Source organism: Indicator indicator, chromosome 10 (genome assembly GCF_027791375.1).
Source record: "Indicator indicator isolate 239-I01 chromosome 10, UM_Iind_1.1, whole genome shotgun sequence".
Classification (NCBI taxonomy): Eukaryota; Metazoa; Chordata; class Aves; order Piciformes; family Indicatoridae; genus Indicator; species Indicator indicator.
This window is the reverse complement of record NC_072019.1, coordinates 23822882-23849274: the sequence shown is the minus strand read 5'-3', so window position 1 is coordinate 23849274 and position 26393 is coordinate 23822882. Positions and strand designations below refer to the sequence as shown.

General features: G+C 40.7%; 1 protein-coding gene across 1 annotated transcript in view; it reads left to right on the top strand.

Annotated features, from left to right (window-relative positions):
• Window positions 1-26393, top strand: part of AGBL4 (AGBL carboxypeptidase 4) — a gene marked incomplete at its 5' end in the record, with an annotated part of 965543 nt that overhangs the window by 794451 nt on the left and 144699 nt on the right. Inside the window, one exon of the mRNA XM_054384552.1 lies at window positions 12715-12826. Coding sequence (XP_054240527.1) covers window positions 12715-12826 — 112 coding nt within the window. The remainder of the gene's footprint in view (window positions 1-12714; window positions 12827-26393) is intronic.

Here is a 26393-nt window from a genome sequence, read left to right as displayed (position 1 = left end):
GATATGACATCTCATGATATGGAATATTCCCTTTGCCACTATGGATCCTGGCTGTTTATCCCCCAGGTTCTTAGGCCTCTCTAGCCTTCTTACTTGGACCTTATGAGAAACTGAAAAAATCCTTGACTTAAGTGAAGTTGATAAGTAGTATTTATACTAAAGCCATCAGTGTGTTATCTCAATGTTATTCCCATCCTAAATCCAAAACTCAATCCTATACCAGCTGTTAGGAAGAAAATTAACTATCCCAGGTGAAACCAGACACAGATTTTTTTCTGACCCACCCCAGGTGGCTATTTTTGAGGAATGATTAAAAAAAAAAAAAAAAAGGGGGGGGGGGGGGGGGGGACAATAGAAGAAGGGGAAAAAAAGAAGAAGAAAATGCTCTGAATTCTTGAAAATTTAAAATTTTTTGATTTAACATTCTCATCAGGATTCTAAAACTAATCTTTCATTGTGCCATTTTTCATTGCAGTGAGATGTTTCAGTGCTCTGGAATCAAAATGTGTAGTTTCAGCTTGGTTTGGTATCAAATCATATTCTGCCAATGTGTTGCAGTGATGGATAGAAGTTACAGCTCGAGTGCTTTACGTTCCCATTCTTCTGCATCAGAGAAGCATCTGTGTTGGACAACTGACCCATATCTCATCTGATGGCACCCAATCCCCTCATATGTTGTTTTGAGTTAGTAAGAGGGAATGTCATGGGGTATTATGAGAAATAACATCTTCACCAGGTAGCTTGCCTTGTAGGGTATGTAGTGTACATAACTGATGGGATTGGTGGAAAATAAAAAGTTCAAGTGATTCCAGGTGGAAATTGGTAATGGGACAGAGACAGCTGTGATGTCAAATAGTTCCTTCTTCTCCTGTGTTGTCTGGGCTCAGGCAATACCACGCAGTGAAGCTCAGATGGTAAAATTTTGCCCCCTTAAATTAAGTGATTGGAAAAGATCTGAGCCTGATTTAACACCTCTTGAAAGAATTTGGGCTTTTAGTTGATTGCAATCAGCAGCAGATCAGGGCTTTATCGCTTGCTTGCCATCTTCTGAAATGTTATGTGACAAGCAAGCCACTGGTTATTATTTCTGCTATGAAATGCTTGTTATTTTATCAAAGCAGTGATTATGGCAAGAACATCTGCATCGTAGAGTTTCTGGTGGACTTTGCAAAGATGAAGTGGTTTGATTTTCACAGTGTGGTTTTTGGTTTGTCGATTTTGCTTGTTTGGGTTTTAGGGTTGTTTTTTGCCTTTTGTTTGTTTTTTTAAAACTGATTTGGCCACATTGACTTTTTGCTGTCAATTGGCAAGTACTAAAACAGTCTAATAGAATAAGGTTAATCTTTTCTCTTTAATTAGACAGCAGTATGTAACACACTCAGTGGACCAGGTGACCTTGAAAATGAAAGAGGGGTTGGAGATGCATTTGAAAAGAAAATATCTTCAGTTACAGGGGCTAAAGGGCAGAAGAAATAAGAGAAAATGCTCATTGATAGAACAAAACAACTCCACACAATCTCCTTTCTCCACACAAACCCTCACATGACTTCCCTTGGAATGTGGACTGGCCTATCTTGTTGCTTCTACAGGCATTTCAGAAGTGTCTAAGTGTGAAGTACTGTGATCTTGTTTAAAGTGAACCTCACCAAAATTCAATGTCTGTCACAAAACCTTTCTGTACTTCAATAAATCACTTAATCTCCATCTGTGGAACCTGATGTCTCCCCATCTCTGTGGCACCAAAGTGCTTCATGGACAGCTGATAGTATTATTATTACAAGAGAAGAACTGAGATGTTGCATTTCTCTAGGTTTCATAAGGGGTTTGGTATTGTCACCCTGAGCAAATCCCTGGGTCACCTTCCTTTCTCCCATATTATTTTAAGACCTGGGAGTTTGTTCAAGATTGTCCATACAACCCTAAATTTCTCACTTACTAATGGCAAAAGGACTTTGTATTGGAGTGACTGGCTAATAGGCATCTAGCATTCAATGAGAATTATATCTGGTAATTAATGAAGAAGGAGAAGCAGAAGATAGCTGCTTGCAGATGATGTGTATGGATCAAGTAATGCTGTGCAGAGACACCAATACAAAATATATGGACTCTTATGTAGCCAAAAAGTCATTTTCAGGCTGAACAGGATACAGACATGGTGAGTCTTTGCAGAATGCAATCAATATTCTGGCTGTGTATAGGAGAGAGAAATACCTGAGTTAGAGCTTGTTAGCAAACATAGTTATAAAAGGAAACCAGCAATCATGCCTTCTAGTGCAGGGCAGTTAAGCCTTGCCTCTTAGTATTCAGCCTGTACTTTGCCAGCCCTGTTGCTTTTCCATTTGCTATCTCATCAGAATAGCACATACTTTCTTGACAGTTTTGGTGTCAAGTCAAAACCCTCACTTCAGGATATCAAAGAGGAAAAAGCTTTGTGGTGATGGAGATGGATCACTCCTCCCTGAGTTCTGGGATGGCCTAATGAGAATGTGTGCAGCATCACCACCCTTGTGTAAGTGATGCCCTGGATGCAAGTATCTGGTAGCCTGTAATGTGGTGCAGTAATCATTTAATCTTATTGGGAAGAGCAAAGACAGTCTCAGGTGCAGTGCTAACCCTAACCACCACCTATTAGAGCAAGTTCTCAGACACAGCTGAATGCAGCGTTATTGTGATCCAAAATAAAGCAAAAGGAGCATAACTGAAAAACACCCAAAAGCCATTCATGCTCTAACAATGCCTTAGTAACCTCTAACTGTCCTAATTCCACAAACTTGAATGTTTCTAATATTCTATCCATTCACTCTGCCATTTTGGGGTCAGATTTAGAGAAGCCTTGAATACAGGCAGCTTCAGCTCGAATCAGTGTAAGTCAGATGCTGAACACATAACATGCTATAGAAATGTAAGTTCTCTTACACAAAATTCCTGTCCTTGGTCTCAGATACGATGGCCCAAATTAGCTGGTGTCTTATGTAAGCCACTTTTTGTCCCAGTTGCTCTTTTATGAATTGGGGACAGTGTGACCCCTTCTTGTACTAGTGCTGTTGGGAAAATTAGTCCATCAGTGTTTATAAAGGAGTTGTCTCCTGCAGTGCTAAGCACTTTAGAAAAGCTATGGAGAACTAAATAGCTCTGTCCTCAGAGCAGGCTTTGAGTAGCATGCAGTAAGGAGGAGCCTAGGGCTACATATTGAACAATAAGGAAAAGCCAAAATATTGAATAATCCCCTCATTAATGAACAATGTTGATCCTGAGCACAGGATAAAGCAAGAGCCCTGTGGAAAAGCACCCTGTAGTTAAAGGCTGTGTCATAATAATGACAGACTCAGGGCTTGAATGAAGGTCATATGTGCCTGTGCAGCTGTGGCATGTCCAAACTTTTAAGAGCTTAACTTTGTGACATTAAGGTTATCTCCTTTGGCTGAAACTTCTGTGTGTAACAGGCCTGAGAGTAAGAGCTGAACCATCTTTTGGAGATGTTCTACACAGAACATGACACTCCTTCTTTCCTGGAGGTAGGAAGGTTAAGTGAGACTTCCAGCTTTGTCTGCTTAGAAGTATGTGAAATATATTGTGATGGGGAGGAATGTCATTGCACAGCAGCTGGAGTATTCACTAAGAATTGTGAAGTGTGTTCTGTATCAGATTATTTGCGTAATCTGAGGAGGGGCAGAAGTGGGAGCAGAAGTATAATTCAAAGAGGAGCTCTATCTCCAGAGATGTTAGCTGTTTTCTGTGAACTGCTGTGATGAGTTTACCTTATCTTCACCCAACCTTCGCCTCCAGGCATGTAGAACAACAACAAAATACAAATAATTTAAAGAAAGTCTGCCTGTCTGAAGGGAAAGATTTGTAAGGAGACAGGACTTAAGGCATTGAGTGGAAGTATCAGGAAGACCTAGAGGAACTTGACCTGTTGACAGCACTCACAGAGGTGTAAGTCCAGTAAATTAAGTGCATGTGAAGTTAAAACTCTTCATCAGTGGCTTACAGTTTGTAATCCATGAGTTGTCTGCAGCTTTTCTATTTAATTGAGAAAGTAAGTTAATATAATGCTGCATTATGGTTTACATATGTGGAATTTCTGAAGAGTCAATGTCTGTAGTGGAAATTTTTGGGGAACCAAAAGTTGGAAAAAAAACCCCTCACTGTCTGCTGTGTTCCTCTTGTTAAGTTGATGATATGTTTGGTTTTGAAAAGGCCAAACAATGAATCAGGCTTTCAAATGAAAGAGCTGTAGGTGTTCTTGGTAACTTGGATAAAGCACCTAGGTATGCAAGACTGATGTGCCAGTGTGACTCAGCATGCAGCTCTCTGTGGGAGTCCTGAGAACACCTTACAGAGGCAGGACAGCGAACACTCTGTGCTCCCGCAGGGAGTTCGTTTGGGCAGAGCCACGTCGGGGACCAGATGTGTACTTCCTGTGGGGAGTTTTGCGAACGGTGACTTGTCTCTCAGGGGATGAGCTAGAAATCCTGTCCCCTGAAAAGCTGGAGTGGACATTGTGCGGGAAAGCATGCAGGAGGGACTGAGCCTTGTGCTAGCTGCAGGGATGAGCTACACTCGTGGTAGCATCTCATCGTCTTACATCCCAGGCACGCTTGCAGGGCAGGATTCTCCGGACTGCGGGACAGGCTTTTATTTCCAGCATTCTGCTTTGTGCCCAGGAATCCTTCTGGCATTACTGAGGACCTGGGGTGTGTAGGGAGAGTTAAATACTAGAGTAGAGAGAGATCCTGAAGATCAGAGAAAGGAGACTGCCCACGTCAGGTGAGGATTTCTCCTTGGCATGTGCATCTATAGCACCTCTTCTCAGCCCTGAGGAATGTATGTATTCATCCGAAGGAGAAAAATATCCTTTTATGTTTATTCTTATTTAACATTGTTTACACAGAAAATGGAGAAACACATCTTTAACCGTCATGTCCTGTTTAAAATTCTGTCAGTACACCAGGCAGTGCTCATTCTGTAAACATCTACTCCACCATGTGGTCTCTGGGAGCTAATGCTGCTCTGCTCTGTATGGCCCTTTCTGTTCTGCCTGGAGCACGCTGCAGTGGTTATGTTAAACAGCCTTTGTGAAGGTTTCCAGAGCTCTAAATTAAAAATGCAGAAAGCTGGGGCGGGGTGGGGAGAGTGAATTAGGAGCAGGGATTCTCCATAGCTGGAGCATTAGGATGTCTTGCTACCTAATTGCCCTAGAACATGTGGGCTTGAATGAATCCTCTTTAATGAGTAATAGGCAAATGCTTAAATTGCAAGCCTCAAGCACCCAAAGGGTGAAATATACACTAAGGAAGACTCTGACTTTGGCAGGTGTGGAGTTGATTTGTAAAGTGTAGTGAATATATCAGGTTTAAAATTATGCATTTGTTAAAAGAAAAACTGTCTTCATGTGTTCCCCTTGCATTCGCTCTCTCATACTGCACACCTACTCTTCCTGCATGGTATTGCAGGCTGCAGTCTCACAGCAGTTTCTTGCTAAAACTCTTGCTTCGAAGAAGTGCAACAATAGAGAACGATTACCCTCTGTCTTCACTCTTACTGCAATAAGCCAGAGGGGGGAAAAAATAAAAAATGAGTGCACCCACTCCCTCACTACCTTTTCAATTTCAAATCCTAACCCTGTTGGTAGTGCCATTTGTGGATTTGAACTCCCTGGCTTTGTGCACGGCATTATCTGGAGATTCACCTGGTACTGATCCAATGAACCAATGCAACCTTACAAAGCTGAAGGGAACAGTGTAGAGTTCTCTTTGTAATAAATCATGTGCCATGAAAAAGGATTTCTTTAACTCCTTTCCTCCATTATTCTCCGTATCTCACCTCGTGGAAATGTGTCTGTTAGGGAGAGACTCAGGCTCACAGAGCAGGAAAAATGAACTGAACTGAAAGGAAGGCAGAGATCCTGGAGGTTTCTATAATTTGGAGGTTCCAGGAAAAAAAAAAAAAAAAAAAAAAAGAGGCACAACCTGAAAGAAGAGGAAGCTGCCCTAAGAATAAACACAGCATATGCCTTGGTACTAAACCCTCCTCAATTCTAGAAAGGGAAAAGGATATTTTCATTAAAACAGCTCCATAAGAAATCCTTAAAACCAGTGATGAGTTGAGTCCCTAGAGTCAAGGAGACTCTGTCCAGATAAGTGCCCAGCAAGCAGAATGCTCATCTGAACATCTTTGGTTTTACTGAGTTGAGCTAGTAACCTCTTGAGATCTGGCTGCCTCCCAAGTAGGGAGGGATGAATACTGCAAAATGTTTGTTTCCATTTCAATTTTGAAACTCATTTGCTTTGACTGAATTTGCACTGTGTTTATGTAAATTGATAAACACTGTAATAAATTTATCTACTTAAATAAAACAGAATTTTAGAAAAAGGCTGGAGAACATTTGTGAAACACAAATTGTAATTGAACAAAAATGAACCCAAGTCTGCTTGGAACTTAAATGTCCCAAAGCAGAAACGTAGAATGTGGTCTGTATGTCTAGCAAACCCTAACAAGCACAATCCAGAATTCAATCAGTTGTTAACAGTTCAAATATTTTAATCACATACATGTCATTTTTTGTGGTGGCAATATCTGTGTGACTCACGACCCAGATTTTCACAGTATGAGTGAGGACCACAATCAGGAAACAGTAGCAGTTAACTACTTTGCTTGTTACAGAAAGCTCATCTAATTCTGACTACAGTTTTTTTCAGGTTTTGGGTATTTTTTTTTTTACCTATTGTCATGGGTTGAGTTGAATCTGCTGCTGTTATTCATACCATACTGCAGTCATGCCAGCTTCAAAAATTAAAGTACTGGCTCGAGCAAAGAATTATGGGCTTGAATTGAAGTTCCAATTGGGAGGCTTCCTGTTCTGGTTGCTGCTTTTGGGTTCAGGGCTTTTTTGTGTGTTGGCTCTTTCACTGTGATGGTGGTAGGACAAGGAGGGATGGGGGGAGTAGTTTTCTGGCTTGGGCTTTTGGCTCGCTTGTTTTTGCTTGCTGCTGCTTTGTGCTGTGCTTTTTCTGCAAATAGGCTCAGGTAATTATGCATTTTGTGCTATGATTATCTGATTTTGCTCAGTAACCTCTATTTTTATCTCTTTTTTTTTTTTTTTTTTTTTGGTCTCAACCCCAAGTTTTTATGTACTACTTTTCCCTCACTTCTATGTTAGGGGAGCAGGCAGCTTAGCCCTTGTGTTAACCCATCATATCTATGAGAGTCTGTGGCAGCACATCATTCTCATATGGCTCTGTGTCAATATTACCTGTCACATTTATAAAAGCTTCCATGAATGTGGCCATTAAACCTCATGGAACGGGGTATTCTGCAGTGCCCTTACTCTAGAAAAGTTGCCTGCTCTAACCCTCACTAATTTTGAACCTGCTTTTGTCTTCCCTTGTCCTGTTTTGCTCTCCTCCATATCCCCTTTCAAAGTTCATCTTTGAACAGTTATTTGATGTAATTTAGGGTGTTTCTCCTTGTTAATTTTTTGTCCAGAACACATCAGTTTATTTCCTCACACAATAAGCTTAATCTCTACAAGACAGATTTAGAGGCCCTTTTTAAACCTGGGGAACACATGAGTATCCATATTGAAGCCAAGGACAGCACTTGCAGTTTTGGTCTCAGGTATTGAAAGACGCTGTATTGTCCTGTAACACAGTCATTTCCCATTGTAGAGGTGCTGTTTCCAGAGCATACCTCAATTTCTACTTCACCTTCCCAGTACTTGAAGCAGCAGGTAAATAGTTAAGCAATCATGGAATCAGTCAGGGTTGGAAGGGACCACAAGGATCATCCAGTTCCAACCCCCCTGCCATGGCCAGGGACACCTCACACTACAGCAGGCTGGCCACAGCCTCATCCAGCCTGGCTGCAAACACCTCCAGGGATGGGGCCTCAACCACCTCCCTGCACAACCCATTCCAGGCTCTCATCACTCTCATGCTGAAGAACTTCTTCCTCACCTCCACTCTGAATCTCCCCACTTCCAGCTTGATTCCATTCCCCCCAGTCATGTCACTATCTGAGAGCCTAAAAAGTCCCTCCCCAGCTTTCTTGTAGCCCCCTTCAGATCCTGGAAGGCCACAAGAAGGTCACCTCAGAGCCTTCTCTTTTCCAGATTGAACAGCCCCAACTCTTTCAGTCTCTCCTCATAGGAGAGGTGCTCCAGCCCTCTGATGGAAGCAGCAAGCAATGTGGACTAGAAATGAACCAGTTTAAGATGGGGAGGGGGAATTAAAAAGCAGTGCAAGATGCAATTTTTAAGTTATCCTATTCACGTTCTGGCATTGGAGCTATTAGCCACAAGGGAGATCACATCATCTGGGAGCAAGAGAACATAATGATTGCAGGATCTGTAATAGGCATGTGGGAGACTCTCACCGTATGGTTTGGTCATGTCCTGATATACGTGAGCTTTGGGAGACAGTTCTACGTGTAATGGAGTCAATAATCAAACCTGAAGTATGAAGGAACACAACTTGATGTTTCCTTAGAGAGACCACAAGTTTGCAACAGAGGAACAAAGAGAGAATGCGGTGGATACAAATTTGTCTTTAGGCAAAAAGGAAAGAGAAAAAAAAAAAAAAAGACTTAAAAACAAGGAGGGGAAAAGAAAATTTTACGCTGTTCCCAGACTGGAAAGAAATAGTAATGCCTACATCAGAAATTTAATTATTTGTTGTTACATTGATAAAGATGTGATACACCACATCAAAGACTAGCTAAATGATATTTGGAAATTAATTTGGGTTCCTATTAAATGGAGCTCAGAGAAACATCCCAAATGAATAGCTTGTTTGTCAAGCATTGCTTTCTTCTGTTTATCAAGTCTTCTCAAGTAAAGACAACTACTTTCAACTGTGCTTGTTGCTCAGAATGAACTATGAGATTCATCACTAACCAGGCAAATTCAAATATTGCAAACCACAATGCCTTAGCATCCATACAGAGATTACATATATTGCTTATTTCTGTTCCCTATAATGATGACTTATATAAAGTTTTCTAAATCCCCCCTCAATTTAATGTTCACAATCCATGTTTGAATTTAAAATTTGCTTTTGATGCTCTGCAGTTTGGCCTGTTCAGTGTGCTTTGGAGATTAATATAATGGAATCAAAATACACTTTTTTTTCTGCAGTGTTATTAGTTTTAAATATTCCTAAACCAAAATGTAAATGGGCCATATTAGCCATATAAAAGCATGTGATTTGGGGTTATAATCTCTTAAGAAAGTTATCCTATAGAGTGAACATGCTGTTTTCTTGGGAATTATGCCAAAATACAGTAAGACTCATGATGATCACCACACTTTCTGCTTTTGTAAAATAAATTTCTGTGGTTCTGTTCTTAGACCAATTTTATCCCAGTGTAATTCCACCTCTGTCTCTGGAAGCACTTCTGATTTTATAGTAATAATGGTGAGTTCAAAAGAAGATAGGATTTTGGAGAGTTGAGTGGAGAGAGTTTACATGAGACAAAAAAAGCAAACAGCAACAACAACAAAATCCCAACAAAACAAAAATGAAATCTTATACATTCTGTTTTGCTTTGTAATGGAATGGAGGCAATTTTCAGAGTTATCTACTGAGTTGTAGCTGCTGGAGCTTCCAGAGAAGAAATCCATCTGTTCTCTAAACAAGTAGACAGGTGACCACCAAGGCAATGTATTCATAGAATACCAGGTTGCAAGGGACCTTAAGAATCATTTAATCCATTCTTTCAGGGTAAGAATATAGTTTAAATTAGATGGCCCAGCACACCCTGTCAAGCTGGGCCTTGAAACTGCCTAATGTAGGGGAATCCATCACCTCCCTTATGAGTTTATTCCAATGTCTAATAATTTGGGTGGTGAAAAAAAATTTTCTCCATGCAGTCTGAACCTTCCCAGTAGCAACTTGTGCCCATTACCCCTTGTCTTTACTCTGTGACTCTCTGTAAAAAGGGAGTCTCCCTCCTCATGATAGCTGCCTGTCATATGTACATGGTTATAAGGTTTTCCTTAAGCCTTCTCCTCTCAGAGCTGAACAAACTCAGTACTCTCAATCTTCCCCCATATGACAGGTCTTCCAGTCCTCTGGTCATTATTGTGGCCCTTCTCTGGGCCCTTTCCAGCCTGTCCACATCCTTCCTGTATAGCAGGGACCAAAACTGCACACAGTACTCAAGGTGCAGCCACGTACAAATGTTGTCTGCACTGGACAGGAGCAAACTCTTAAAGAAATCCAATATCCAGTAAAGAACTTTACACTTGAAGATTCAGCATTGATTGATTTTAAAAGACTGTCTTTGAGGCCAAATTTTAACCACAGCACACATAGCAAGCTTCCCAACTCATCTGTACCCCGAGCCAGCAGTGATAAAATTTGTATGGCTGGCAGTTGGGTGTTTGATCTCCCAGGCAGCCTGATGGTTGGGCTGTCCAAAGCCAAGAACAATGGCAACTCCTGCCTTCTTAGCTTCTTATAAGAAATTTTGCACAATATTCCCTTAATTTCATAGCGTTGAGTTCATAGGAAAATATATATTTCTCATTTTAGTTGGAGAGGAATTTAATCCTCTAGCTTCATACCCTCACTTTTGTTAGCATTTTGACTCTCTTAGTTTTCATTTGAGTTTGATGTATGTAATAATCTGTTTCAGCTGTTAGAGAAGAGAGTGGTATTTTCCTTTCTTTTTGCCAATTAAATTCATGTTTTCCCATCATCAGGTTCTTAGAATTTGTGTTGATGGATAGCACTACTGGAGTAAACCTCTATTGTTTGCAAAGGTATGTTTAAATGATCAAGGCTGAACAGCCATTCTCAAAATAGACCAAGGATCAATGAAAACTCTTCTGTTCCCAAGAAGCTTTAAAGCTTAGCAACAAGGTTAATTATTTTGTTGTTGGTGGTGGTTGATTTTTATGTTTTAAATACAGAAGAAGTTGTGTTTCTACTTGGGCTTTTTTTTATTATTTCTGCAGTCTTTTATAGAATTGCTGGTCAAGATTTATCCAAGGTCCACTGGTCCCAAGCTCAGCTTAAGATGATAAAAAATAAATCTTTCCCTGTAGCAACAGTTTGTCCAGGTGATCTCTGCAGTGATCAAGGAACATGATTTCCCCCTTTTCTTTGTGCCATTTCCATCTTTTTAGTTTCTTTAGTGTTCACTCTAACAGCCTACTGAGTTTCAATGGGACTTAGTTTGGGGGACTGGGAGCAGCAGAATCAAAAACAACAGAATGAGATGAAGATGAGTCAGGCCAGGTAGGAGAACCAAGGTGACACATGTACTTCAACATCCACAAAATTTGATGGCAGATAAGCATTTTAACTTTGTCTCAGCTGACTAATTTTTGTGTAGACAGTTGCAGGACGGGAAGTGACTGAGGCCCTGGGGGTAGTGGAACAATTATATTCATGCTTTAAATCCCTTAAGCACATACTTAATGGCCATTGATTTTAGTGCTCTTAGCAGCTTTGCTGAGTCAAGGCCTGACTTGAGGGCAAAGTCAAAGCCTGGTGATGCAGTTTATGAATCACCCTCTTATTTAAAGACCCCCAACAAGATCACTGAAGAGAAGGAAACCTCAAAGGTCTAGCAGGCTCTTTCAGTGCCAGTGTGGCAAGCTGGCATGGCAAAAGACAGTGTGAGAGAGAGAGTACATTGGTTGTGGAGGGAAAGAAAGCTGAATGATCAGAGATGTTCATCTCATACCCGACTGGTCACATTATTTCTACAGGTGACCGTTGCTGCAGGTTTCCTTGTCTTTAGGTGCTCATTCACTTAAGTTTTGCCATGGGGGTAGCTTATTTAAATAGGTAGGCTGCAGAAGCTTGGGGGGCTGTTCATGTGCTAGAAAGTAGCACAACAGGATCTGGACAGGTTGGATCAATGGGCCAAGGTTAATTGTATGAAGTTCAACAAGACCATGTGCCAGGTCCTGGACATGGGTCACAACAACCCTGTGGTAAGCTATGGACTTGTTGAGGACATGTGGTCAGAAAACTGTGGCTTGGACAGGGACCTGACAGTTGACTGAATATGAGTCAGCAGAGTGCCCAAGTGGCCAAGAAAGCCAATGGCATTCTGGCATATGTGAGAAACACTGTGGGCAGCAGGAACAGGGAGGTGATCATCCCCCTGTATGCAGCAAGGTGAGGCCACACCTTGAGTGTTGTGTTCAGTTCTGGGCTTCTCACTACAGCAAGGACATTGAGGTGCTGGAGTGTGTCCAGGGAAGGGCAGCAATGCTCATGAAGGGCCTGGAACACATGGCCTATGAAGAACATTGAGGGAGCTGGGTTTTTTCAGTCTGGAGAAGAGGAGGCTGAGGGGAGACCTCGATGCTCTCTACAACTACCTGAAGGGAGGTTTGAGCGAGGAGGGAGCCAGTCTCTTCTCATTGGTGTCAAGAAACAAAACAGAAGTAGGTGAAATGTTTTCAAGCTGAGCCAGTAGAGGTTTAAGCTGGATATTAGGAAATAATTTCTTCACTGGAAGAGTTATCAGACATGGGATTGGTCTGCCCAGGGCGGTGGTGGAGGTGTTCAAACACCATGTGGACCTGGCACTTAGGGGACACGGTTTAGTGTTAACCCTTCAGTGCTCGGTCAAAGGTTGGACTTGGATGATCTTTGAGGTCTCTTCCAAACAGATGGATTCTGTAATTCTGCAGCTGAAACAACAAGGAGCTCATATATATCTTTTGTGTGTGTTGTTTCTCTGCGTGTGCAGGTGCTCCCTGATGGGCTTTGATTTAAACCGGCACTGGGCAAATCCATCTCCTTGGGCTCATCCCACACTGCATGGAGTGAAACAGCTCATCATTGAGATGTACAACAATCCGGTGAGTGGGGAAGGGAGATGCAATCCCAAGCAGTGACTGGCTGGAAAGCAGCCCTGAGGAGAGGGACTTGGGGGTGCTGGTGGACGAGAAGCTCACCAGGAGCTGTCAATGTGCACTTGCAGCCCAGAAAGCCAAGCAGAGCCTGGGCTGCATCAAGGGAAGTGTGGCCAGCAGGGCAAGGGAGGTGATTCTCCCTCTCTGCTCAGCTCTGCTGAGACCCCACCTGGAATACTGCATCCAGTTCTGGAGCCTCTATTCCAAGAGGGATCTGGAGATGCTGGAAGGTGTCCAGAGAGGGGGCCACCAGGATGATCAGAGGGCTGGAGCTCCTCTGCTATGAGGACAGACTGAGAGAGTTGGGGCTGTTCAGTCTGGAGAAGAGAAGGCTCTGAGGTGACCTTCTTGTGGCCTTCCAGGATCTGAAGGGGGCTCCAAGAAAGCTGGGGAGGGACTTTTTGGGGTCTTAGATAGTGACATGACTGGGGGGAATGGAATCAAGCTGGAAGTGGGGAGATTCAGACTGGATGTGAGGAAGAAGTTCTTCCCCATGAGAGTGGTGAGAGCCTGGAATGGGTTGTGCAGGGAGGTGGTTGAGCCCCCATCCCTGGAGGTGTTTGCAGCCAGGCTGGATGAGGCTGTGGCCAGCCTGCTGTAGTGTGAGGTGTCCCTGCCCATGGCAGGGGGGTTGGAACTGGCTGATCCTTGTGGTCCCTTCCAACCCTGACTGATTCTATGATTCTATGCCAGAACAGCCACTTGCTGAGGCACCAACTCTTGCTGTGGGGTTGTGCAAGCTGCCAGTGACTCTGATGGGGCTTAATCCAAGGGCAAACAGGAGTAAGAGAGAAGCAAACAAATAGCACCCCCGCCACATGAGATCAGGGAACATGTGTCTTTTGTCACAGGAAGCATCAGAGTGGGCAGAGCAAGTGAAATGAAGTTCAGCTCAGATTAAATGTGGAATAATTCTGAAAGCAGGGCCCAAATTCAATCGAGCTCCTTTCATTGATGTCCTGAGCCGGATTCGAAACAGCAGGCCCTCGAAATTGAATTACTGAAAAGCATTGATGTTTAATCCAGAGCTCTGGTAGTGGTTGCTATGTAGCATGCAGAGCAGAAGGGGGATAACATTGGCAAATATTGTATAAACACACATGCACACACTCATGCTCGCTCAGAGAAGCAGAAGTGTTCTTGAAGGTGAAATTTTAGCTAATCAGAGGAGATAAATTGCAGAGAATATGGAGAAGAGGAGTGGGAGGGAGGTAGACAGCTATTGAATGTTTGACATCAAAGCACAGAAGAATTATTGAACGTGGCACCTAAGAAAAACCGTTGAACAAAAATGGAGATGGGTATGAAAAAGTCACTGCCAGAAAAATAAGAGGAGACTTTATAGATTTTTTTTTTTTTTCTGTACGGAGTTCCTGGTATTTGTCCTTTCTTTTTGCTTCTCATTACATAGATGGTATTTAAGACCCTTAATTCCCATAAGTTTTTCTTCTTATAGTAAGTGTGAAAGAGGACCTGGTTTGCCTTGCTAATAAAGAGAATTCTTTCCCCTGGCTACATCTTGTATAGGATAAGAGCCCCTTTAATTTAACTCCTGGTTCTCACAATACATCTTAATTGGACTTTTTTTTTTTTTTCCTAATCTTCTGGCCATTACTAATGTCTGTGCAGAAAGGATTTTAGGTTAATAAATAAGGTCCTCACTTATGAGGTGGAATCCAACTACATGGAAAATACTGCTAATTTTTTGGCACAGAATTTGTCTTTATATTCTATTTGTGCAGCACCTGTCATTGTGTCCATGACCAAGGTACCTAAGCCCTGCTGTATTACAATGATGATGATGGACAGTACAGAAAGGATCTTTACAGTCTTCCCTACCCTAGACAGGAAGAGAATTTTCCTTCTAGATGATGGAGAGAGCATGCAGGCTGCTTTTGCTGACAAGAAAGAGTATTTCCCAAGAATAAACTGGTTCTTAAAAGAAGGCTGGTTGTAGGGGAATGCTTCTAGCTAGTAAAGAAACTAACTCTGATGCTACTTGAAGTCACTGTCAGTAACACAGAGCTAATCGTGGGGAAAGAAAGAAAAGTAAAAATCAGCTTTACCCCATTCCTTGGAAGCTTTGAAAATTCTGGTAGTTTACAGTTACCCAATGTATGAGGAATGAACTTATTTGTTGTGGTGGCTAAAATTAAAAAGAAGAAAGAAAAATCAAAAGAAATGTTTGGTCAGAGTCAGTTTGAAATGGAAATCTTTTTTTATTTCCACCTCTCTGTCTCCCAGCCCTCCCCAGTGATCAACCTGAGATGAACCAGTTCCAGTTCATTTCCTGCTGAGGGAAAGAAAAAGGAGCCTTTCAAACACAGGTGTAACATTTCATTTTCAGGGTTATTTAATTTATTATTTTTTTAAAATACCACTTAGGATTTTTTTTTTCTTTTGGATTAAACTACCAACAAAGTTCAGGTGGCTCTTCAGAGTTTCATTTCTCAGTAAATTAGCTACTCACCAAGAGACCTTCTTGACTGATTTTATTGTCCCCTGGTCAATACCAGCTTTTCTGACAGTTTTAGAGACCCTTGGCAATATGATGCAGTATATGGGATTATTTTTTTTTTCAGGCCATACTAGATTCTTAGTCCTTATGATACAGTAATATTTGTGTGAACAGACCATATCTGAAGTGCTGGGAAAAAAGGGGAAAACAAACCAGCTGCCTCAGAGAGAGGGAGGGCAGGGGACTGTACCTGTGCTATCCTGCTTTAACAGTAACTGGTTTTATTAAGTACTTGAGGTTAAAAAGCCTCCTCCTCCCCTTCTGACAGACTGCCAGAATAAAAACTTGCTTTGAATCACTTCAGACTGCTAAAGATTTTAACTATTCTCCAGGTGTAGAGTGTAACTTTTGGAGTAACACCTGATAGATGGTTGGCTGCAGGCATAGGTGAACCAGTTACAGGAGGGCTGTTGTCAGACTGTGACAGATCAGGGATTATGCATTTGAACACACCTGCCCTGCCATCCTCTCCTCACCTGAAGTCTCCCCATTCTAGACAAGATCTGCTGTGAAGAGCTGTCCAGAAGAGATTGGATTGTTCAAAGCAGAAATTCAGCTTCATGTTGCCATTGCAGAATAGCCCAATGCAGCTCTTTTAGATGTATTCATTCTCTTGCATCACTTGAGGAAAATTAGCTGCCATAAGAGCATAAAAATCACACTTTAAATATTGCTGTACAGGAGGATTTTTCTTCTGCTGCTGCAGTATGGAAGAGAAGATGTTTCTTTTGAAAAAGAAGGTCATTCTGGAGGGAGGAGGATGACTGACACAGAAATGAAGTGGGTATGAGGCACACACACACACACAATGGCATAGCTACAGATTGGTCCAAGGCTAAGTGTTTTACTGTAGTAGCTATATGAAAGTAAACAAAAGTAAACACCTGTGATTCTCCAGTACTCTGGAGATTACAAACTGTGGTTTACTTTTTATTTTTGAAGGGTTTCAAATTCCATGACGACCGTATCATCTTTAGGAGGGAGTGGATAGGTCAAGAACTTAGAGGACGATAGGAAGCTTTTGATCTGAGTGTCACTGGATTTGAAATAATCACCCCTCATGGTGAGTTACTGTCATTGTGTTGGCCTACATCAGCTGAGGGGATACTCTCAGGTGATTCTAGTGGTGTTAGTCATGTAGATGAGACTGAAATGACAGAGTTGCTTTTCTGGATCATGTGCTGTTGGCTGAAGTTATTTCTGGTTTTAAGTAGCTTCCCCTACCCATATGGCAGACACAAGTGATATGTGTAGATGCTGGAGCAGAATTATTCCAGAACATGAATGCATTGTTTAAACAAACTCATCTAATTTTTGTCTGAAGTACATCAAATGATGTTCATATGAGCTGTTTCAACAGCTGAACTGTGGGGCCAAGGAGTTCTGCTTGGGAATGAAAACACACTTCACATAGAGCATTGTTTGGAAAACGAATGTCTATGGCTGTGTAAGGAATCTGATAAAGCATTCATGCACAGCTAGATTTAAATGTGAACAAGCTGAGTGAATTCAGCAGTGTTCCTTTTGTACTTACAGCTAAGCAGATGCTTCAATGTTTTAGCCTGGGTATCAAGTGTTCAGCACTGAAGAGCTGAGGACATGGATGGTCTATGGAGATCAACAGGCCCTATCTCTGGGATAACATGAAATCTCAGAGACAGAGAGAGCAGCATAACTACTTGATTGTTGGACAGATTTTGTGTGGCCATACCACACTTTTCCCCAAAACCAAATGCCCTCTTTAAAACAGATTTAATGAGTGAACTTGGGCAGTGTGTTCTGTGTCAGTTCAGTCCCCTTGAGTCTGTGCATTGTGATATAGTCTTTAATCACAAGGGCTCATGCTGTTCTCTCAGCTAGACCCCTGCCTCAGTGCATTCTCCAAATAGAAAACTTTCACATAATAAGCAGCTATTCAGTGTTTTGTTTTAGCTTCAGTGTTCATTGTGCAGCCTTGTCCTGTATTTACTGTGCCCTATTCAAATTCCTGCTCTGAGGACAGAATTGTTAATCTCCTCATGGGCTTTTTTTGTTATGCTCATTGCTATACCCTGGGAGCATTTCAGAGGTGTTAATTATTTTAGGGGAGGGCCCCTGTGAGGAACAAAGAGGTTATCCTTGTATAGATAGGAAACAGATGCAGAGCAGGTATCAGAAGTACCTACTCATTTGAGACAGATGATCTAAGGTGCCTAGGGTCAAATTTGTTTCATGCCATTCACCAGGTCTTGATAAATTCACTGTCTTGTTTCCACCCTTTCCTTCTCCAAGGAATATTGGGACAGACTTTTTCTGTCATTTGGAGCTCTTAGGACCTAGGAGACAAGCAGGCAGTGACTGGCTGCTTGGGAAGAATCTGTTTCAAGCAATTTGCCTCCCATAAATGCAGAGATAGGTTGCAGAGCTCTCAGGCATTCTCACTACAACACTTTGTATTCTTGTATCTGTCTTTGTTCCACCACCTGTTGTCACAGGAGTTGGAGCCCTACATGCAAATGATTTCTATGTTAGACGTTTTTCACCTGACCAAAAAAGAAATTAAAATAGAAATCCACTCCCCTGGGGTGTTCTCGTTAATCTCCTTTGTCACATGCATACACCAAAGTCCTAAGTTATTTCTGCATAGGCAACATTTCTCATTCCATTCCTGACTTTGGAGTTGCAGCCTTTGCACACTTTTAATACCATTTTGGGAGAAAGTTTTCACTGATTTGCAGCAAAGTTTACAGGTGAAATGAAGCCTCAGCATGTTGAAATCTAAGCCATCTGCTAGGCTGGAATCTTTAGATCCACCATACAGACATCTTTCACAAAAGCTGATGCATTAAGTGATAGAGGACAGCAATCTGCAATTGCTGTGGACTGATATGAGGGAGGGAAAGAAGCACTGCCTGTGGGCTTTATGGGTGTCTGCTGAATGAATAATAAGAAAGGATGAGTAAACATAATACTGAAGGCATGAGGAGGAGGATATTTAAAGCTGAATGAGACCTTTTGTGGGTTTGCAAAGTTTTTTTAAGATCCCATGTGTAGGCTTAGACTTGAACAAAAACATATGTTCCCAATGTTTCTGTCTCTGAGGAGGCCTTGGTTTTGATCCAAGTTGGCTTGGGTGTATAAGCAGAAAGACTACAAATGAATTGACATTTGTCTAGTAAGTCAGTGTAGTTCTGGATTCTTCAGAAGATAACTAAATTCCTCTCCACAGAGAGAACACATCTACTTCCTTCCAAACATACTGAGCATAAATTCCTCTGGTTCTGTGTTATCATCTATTTCTAGACCCTTTTTTAGAGATAGAAGGATCTCATTCACTAGGTTTGGCTCAGTACATCAAGCACTTTCACTCTTCAGGGAGACAGTAGAGACAGCTTAGCCTGGGGAAATCACCTGAAGCTGATCTCTGAGTTCCAGCTTGTTGTTTTCTCTGCTGATAAACACAGATGCTAGAAAGCAGCTGCAGTTGAATGCTGAGTGGCTTGTGAAGAGTTTAGTGTAGCCAGTTGAAGGAAACACATTCTCTCCCTGACAGTCTGTGACTCATTAGAGTGTATTACTCAGGTAAGTGGTTTCTTTATTTTTTTTTTCCTGGAGTTCAGGTTCAGCCCTCCCCTGTGCTCACAGACTCTCTTTTCACACCCAGTTTCTCCCATTCTGGTACTGAGTTCTGTTAATTCCTGTCAGGAGATTATACCTGTTCTTACCACTTCAGACCATTTCCCATCTCTTTCAAAAAGGCAGTTCACATATTAATGCTTAACATAAGCCCTTAGTCACTGCTTTTCTGTGTGCTGCTTTGACTGACAAGTGTTATCTAAAGACTCTATTTAGACTGCCCACGATGATGCTGTTGTTCAACCTACTTCTTTTCTAGGCTTTCAGTAGCAGCATCTAGAATGTACTATCAAGGACAGTAGTTTTGACTGTGCAGGGACCATGTTCAAAGTGTAGCATTGTGGAAGTGCTCCATGTGCTGCACATTCAAGTCCCAACTTTCTCCATTATCCCAAACCTTTATATAGTGATGGAAATCAGGACCTTTGTTTTTCTAGTGTCTCTGGTTATAAAGGGAGAGCCATATTTTGAGGGAAACATTCTGGTTCCACGGAAAACTAGGTCACAAAATTAAAGCTCAGAAACCTGAAAGTGATATTTTGCATTCCTGCAACTATCCTTAATGTCAGCATTGCTTTAGTGAACTTCCATCCTCCCTGTCTTTGGCAATGTTAAATTCTTCACCAGAAAATTCCACATTATGAAAAATGCAACTGGCCTCTGAGATGAACATACTTTGCTGGAGCATGGCATAAATTTTACTTCTGTCAGTCCTGCATATTGTGTCAATCTTAGAAGCTCTACTTACACTCATCTTGTGAAATTATGTTATTAGTATTATCGTTGGTGTGGTACTGGATAGTTGACAAAGAAGTGTAACAACAGACTTTGCAAGGGTTTCATATCAAAATTCTATACGTTGGCTTATATTATCAGTCCAAAAATAGTATTATGTAATCTTACTTTTGACTGGCTGGAAGCAATTGGTTGCTGTTTAAAAATTCTTTTTTTCCCCAATCATCTCTTCTGCTCCTATTATAAATGGAAGCAGCAAAGTTGAATAAATTTCACTGGAAAAATTATAAGCTGGTTCTCATTCCAGCTGAAGCCTGTTTGGATGTTAATAAATGTTTGGAAAGGCTGTGGGTTGAGGCTTGGTGTTGCTTGGAAATCACTCAGAGCCAAAGAAATCAGCTGAGGTCTGCATCATCTGGTATATGGAGTCACAACAGATTAACACAGGGTAATGAGATCTGTAGCATAGCACACTACCTGGCTCCATTTTGCTGTTAGCAAAGCCCTTAGACTTCCTTCCCCATCTAAATAACACAATAGTATTGGTTAATCACTGTTAACACAATATTGAATTTTACCAACCTACTAGGTTGTTCAGGTAGTCCCTCAGCTATCCTGGGTTGTCATTTGTACCTGTGATGGTTTGAAACTGTCTTTTTAATTTTTCCTTGCAAAGTTCAGAACAGAGAAAGTGAAAGAATGTAAATAAGTCACTATTGGGTGTAAGAAAGCAAAATAACGATTGTTCTAAACACTTCCATTGGATAGATAGAAATGTTTAAGAACTATTACCCAAAACAAAGTAGGCACTCTGCACATTCTGCGTTCGGCAGTGGGGGCAGTTGCTGGGCTGTCTGGCTGCTGTTTCTTCTTCTCTTCTGGCTGAAGATAACACACTGACCTTGGCAGCTAAGTTAACAACTTTCTGCTTAACTAACTCTGCTTCTCTGTCCAGGGGGGTCTGAGGGGGAAGCTCCTGGGAGAGAGAGGCCCCTTTGGGAGGATCCCCTTGGGGGGAAGCAAAGGGAGATCGGTTGTGCTTTTTCTGATGATTGTATATATTTGTGAATGTTGTGAATTTTGTATATTTGTACATATTCATTGCATTTCATTGTAGATTTTAGACTCTGCTTGTAAATACAGCTTTTCATTTGCTTCCAGACTGAGCTAGCCTGGTTATTGTTGGTGGGGGGGGGAATTTCAGCTCACACCGACACAGTACCTAATGGTTTTCACTTAGGCATCAAAATGGCTATCATCAGGCACCAATTTTTTTTTCCCAATAATTCTCAACCTAATACAGTACATGTTATTCTGAGTTCTTCTTGGGCAAAATGGCCAACATGATGCCTCCTATTTCTCTCCTCCTGAAATTAGAAGAGATACTACCTCTTCTTACACAGTTACATGTTCAACTATGAAAATCCTCTGGCTGCTTTCTGTAGCAATGTTTGTGTTTGTGCCAGTTTCTATCTTGCAAGTCACTGTAGACTGAAGTGTAACTTTTTGGTATGGCAAATATAATTTTTGTTTCAGTTCTCTGTTGACCAAAACAGTAGTAAGGGCAACCTAGTGCTAGGGTGTAATTTAACACAATGTGCTGATCACTGTCTGATTCTGTAGCATTTGTTTAGTAGGTGTTAAGGATTTTGACTCTATTTCTCACCTTGCCTTTAACTAACACAGTAAGAGCTACTAACGCTATAGCTAATGTTATATTTCATATAGACTGTTTAAAAGTATTCCCATGAAAGTCTTCCTGTTGTTAAAGATGAATGCATTGGTTATCTGCTGACAGAAACGTGATGTGCACAATATCTTTGTTATTTTCTGATAACAAATGCCATGACAGTGAAAGTAGCACTTGAGAAGAATTCCTGTTTCTTTCAGTCGGTGTTAACAAATTTACTTCCAGTTTGTTCTGGAGTAAATATTCTTTCCTGATCTACTAATATGCTCAGTATTTCTATGAGATAAAGTGGCTTCTGATCTTCGCAGCTTCCTTCCCATGGTCCTTTAAACTACATGTAATATTATGATAAACTTGCTTAGCAGCAGAGCTAGATTGGCACTAAAATAGATTTGCACAAGATGAGGAATCCTTACGACTGGAGGGTTTTATGACGTTTGTTTTTCGGGAAAGCTTTAGGTAGAGCTATTGAGACAGCTGAATACACCAAATAATCTCTACAGATTTCCTTCTCATCTCCAATTAATCTATGATCTTTGTCTAGACTCTTTGTTTCAGCATGTAAACTGCCTGCACATATATATTCATATCTATATGTATAATTAAAAGTGACTGTGTAATTTCTCTGTTAATATCTTAGAAATCATTGACACCATTAGATTAAGTCCCACATGGAACTGTGAGCATCTTCTTAAAGTGAAAGTCATGGAAGGAGTGTGATGTTCAGGCCACTCTCTGCTAACAGCCTTATTTTTTGCAAGGACAAATTTATAGTCTGGGAATTATAAACTGTGTTTCATCTAAACTGGACAAGCTTTTTAGTTGGTGGTGTTTGTTTTGACCACACTGACACATTCATAACCAAGCTCTAGATGATGCTCCACTATGCTTCTTCCAAATACTCCAGGAAACGTCTGTAGCTACCAAATTTCTCTCTGTACTCAATGTGCTAATTATATCGCTGTAGTGGTGATCTCTGATACAGGCTTCTGCTTCTTTCTTTGATTGTTTTTTTTTGTTTTGTTTTGTTTTTTTTTTTTTGGTTATCTTCATTTAGTAACGTTTGTATCTAAACAGGAATGGTTTCAGCTGAAATTTATCTCCCAAAGAAAAATGAAATGTTTTAATCCCAAAGAATAAAGCTAAAATCTCCTTTGTTTCAATGTAATGATGGTCAGTCTTTGTTGGTACTTGATACTTCCAAGATGTTTTTCTCTGCTATGCTCAGACACCTGTTTGATGCACTGTAGACAAATCCATGTGTGGTTCACTGTCATATCTCTGGTTTGTAATCATATATCTAGATAAGTACCCCTTTAGTTAACTTAGTTTCTCAAATGTATTAATACTTGCATCCTGTGACTTGAGGTATGTGTGCAGCAGAATTTGCAGCTTGCTGCCCTGGACATCTAAATCAGGCACACGTTTGTATTTTTTCCTGTAGTTTGCCATTCTGAGAAATCTTTGTACTGCTGTTTTTCATTTGAGGCAGAAATGTTAGTTATGACCTCCACTTTGCAGTGATCTACTGTACATCTTATCTTTTCTTCCAGGTGTTTTATTGCTATTACATGGACCTTGCATTGTTGCGTTCTTAGTTTTAGCTCAGCAGCTCTGTCTTTTTCCACAGCTCTTTAGGGCCTTTACTCAAGCTCCTCTCTTTTACCTTGGATCAAAATATTATCCATCAAAGTCTTAGTATCCTCTCTAACCATCAAAACATGGTTGTATTTTGCTGGGACATGCCTAGGGGGCTGAACACAACTCAAATATCCCTCTGAGGAAATAGTGTCTCCTAAAATAGTTTTTTGAAGATGTATGGCCATGTTCTCTACTTTTCTAGGGGCACCTGCCAGCACCCTGCTGATGAATCAGAGCCATCTCTTCAAAGAATTTACCCCTTGACAATGGAGGGAAATATTCCCTTTATATTATACACACATTTTTTTTTCTTGGTCTGAGTGTAGAAGAGAGATTCAATATGGATTCTTTTCTGCCTCTCTTGCATCTCCTTTCTGCTTCTACTTTCTGATTCTTGCAGCTGTGATGTTACCAAATTTCCCTTTTAGCATCAGCATTGGGGGGGACAGACTTTTTAAAAATTATTTTAAATAACATTAATCAAGGAGTGGCTGACATGTTCAGTGCTGTATTGAGAGTCTCCCTGAGTCTGGGAGACATGTTTAAGCACCTCTTCAGTATTTCTGGTGTTGTGTTTCTCCTCCCCTTCTCTGTTTGTTCAGTCAGGCATAGGGTTTGAGTATTTTTACCCACTTATGAAAAATTCCCCCTTTGCTTCTGCTCCTCTCCCAAGTGCTTGTATAAACTGGGTCAGAGTCAAGGTCACTGACAAGTCTGCTTCAGTCAAAGGGTACATTTGAACTGATGAACACTGAGGAGAATGAGCTCCTGCACTGTACAGCAGTCAATTCCAGCTGGCTCTTGCCAGAGCTTCTCAGAGATGGGCTTCTCAGAGGATGCAAGCGGAAATGCCTGGAATGAGCTGATCCATTTTATTTTTCCTACTTTAGACAGCATTGGGAACATGCCCTTTGTTCATATAGCTCAATTTCCCCCCTGGAATTGTATTTGCCTTTTAAGACACAGGGATAAAGTCACTGGCAGGGCTTTTTATTTAATACAAAAAGCTCTTAGTATTCAAAAATGATTTACAGACAGCTGGCCAAGTGTTTGACCTAACTATGTCTGTTCATGCCATTTTACTGGTGCAAGATAGCTGTAATAGAGGCTTACCCAGCCAGTGGACAATTAGCCCAATGTATGCAATGAGGATGGGTAAAGTGAAATGATGATTTTAAATAAGGATATTGACATAATAGCATCTCAATCAGGGAGAACTGGAATAGCAGTGTAAATTTACCCACAAATTGCAGAGGAAATCAAGCCAGTGGAGGAGTGGCATTATAGTTAAAAGAAAGCTAGGAAGCAAAAAAGGGAAAGGAAGGGGAAAAACAAAGCGGGGGGGAGGGAGAGGAAAGTGGGAAATAGCATTGTATCAACAAGTACTGAACAATCTCACAATATCTATGCATTAAAATTTCATGCCAAAATAGGGTGGTAGCAGTAAACATCTTTATAATGCCACACTCAGAAGAAATGAGGACTCGGAGGATGTAATAACTGGGGGCTGATTAAGTGTCACGATTAAACCTGATGTAGAAATTGCATTTGTACACTTTAACAATGACCTCTTCTTGGAGCAAAAAATGAAAGAATCTAAAAGAGAAAACTAGAATTTTATTTATCCCTGAGCAAGGATTATGTCTTGATTGAAGATCTACCTGTCAAAGGATCATTCTGTAGTAATAAATATAAGCACACACTCAAATTCATCATTCCTGGTGGAGTGTGAAAGCCAAAAAGACCTTAGATTGGCACACACTTCTGAAAGGGGGCCAGCATAATATGGAAAGAAAACTAAAAGCAGTACTGCAAAAGGCAAAAGAGAACAAAACACTTCCAGGCAATGTGGCAGCTGTATAAAATTACCATTGTAGGAACACATTTTTACACCTTTGCCATTAGAGAGTTACCCCTATTTGAAAAACTCTACAACTTTACAGAAGATCACATGAGAAGTTATTAAAAGGGATTATTAGACTGAAGAAGGCCATTAGCATTAAGAGAACACCTTTTGAAGTCTTGCCCAAATGAGCTAAGGAAAAAAAAAACAAAACAGTACACTCCAGCAAGTTAAATACAAAAAAACATAATGATAGAGGACAAAAACAATTTTAAAGAATAACTTGCTAAAGGCAGAAAAACTAATAATAAAAACTTTTTTCAAACACATCAGAGGCAAGAAGCCTGCCTGAAGGTCTATGAGGTTGATAGATGATCAAGATGTAAAAGAAGTGCTCAAGGAAAATAAGGTCTTTGCAGAAAAGCTAAATGAGTTATTTGCTTTGGTGTTCACTGTGAGGAGCCTAGAGGGATTTCCCAGATTAGAGCTGCTCTTTGTAAGGGACAAGTCAGATAACATGGGTAACAGCAGCTTAATGGTACATATTATTTTGGAAGGGAAATTTGTACCTTGTACATCTGTTAGCCTTTTTTAGAGGAACTGACAATCATGAAGTTAAAGGCAATCCACCACCTGTTGCCTGTTACGAATTTCTGAAAAGTTTGGCAAAGTTGGTAAGCAAATGACTTGAAAAAAATTAAGAATCCAAGTTGTGGTTGGATGACATGGGCATCCTTCTTTAGGTTTAAAAGACAAATGAAGTTGAAAATGAGTTTTTGCATTTGTTGAAAGATGTATGTGGAAATTGCTTGAGATTATTTGAATTGTTAGTAAATTATTCAGAAAAGAAAAAAAAAAGAATTAATGGATCTTTCTGATGGTATATGATTATTCAATGCAGTGAGCATTGTACCGTAGAAAGATTGTATGATATCAAGTGATAAAATGGAAGAATAAGTCCAGTGTTGATAAGTGTAAAGTCATTTGTATGTCTTTTTGTATTGAAGTTGGAGGGAAGTCAAGTCAAAGGAGCAGACAGTAAAATCCCAGTGCCATTTAATAGAGTAATACCAACTGGGAAAGAAGTTTGTGAAATGATTTCTGTATGACAAAATTTTATGTAGCATAGACCCTTCAGCTTGGAAGAGAGAGATCTGAGGAGGGCTAAAGTATTAATAAATAAATAAATGGTGAAAGATATGAAAGTTATCAAAACCAGACAGACAAGTAATCTGTCTTGGGTTTCACAGAGCTGGAAAAACTAGAAGCTGCAAAAAATAGGGATTCTATTACTTGGGGAAGTATTGGTGTTTCTGCTTTCACTGTTCTGTTAAACAACCTGTGCTTCCCACATCCAGGTGTCTGTGTATGGCTGCTTCTATCTGGCTTTAAGTCACACCAAGGGAAGTTGAGATTGGATATTAGTAAGAATTTCTTCACTGAAAGGATTCTTTTACTTGGGATTCTGTTA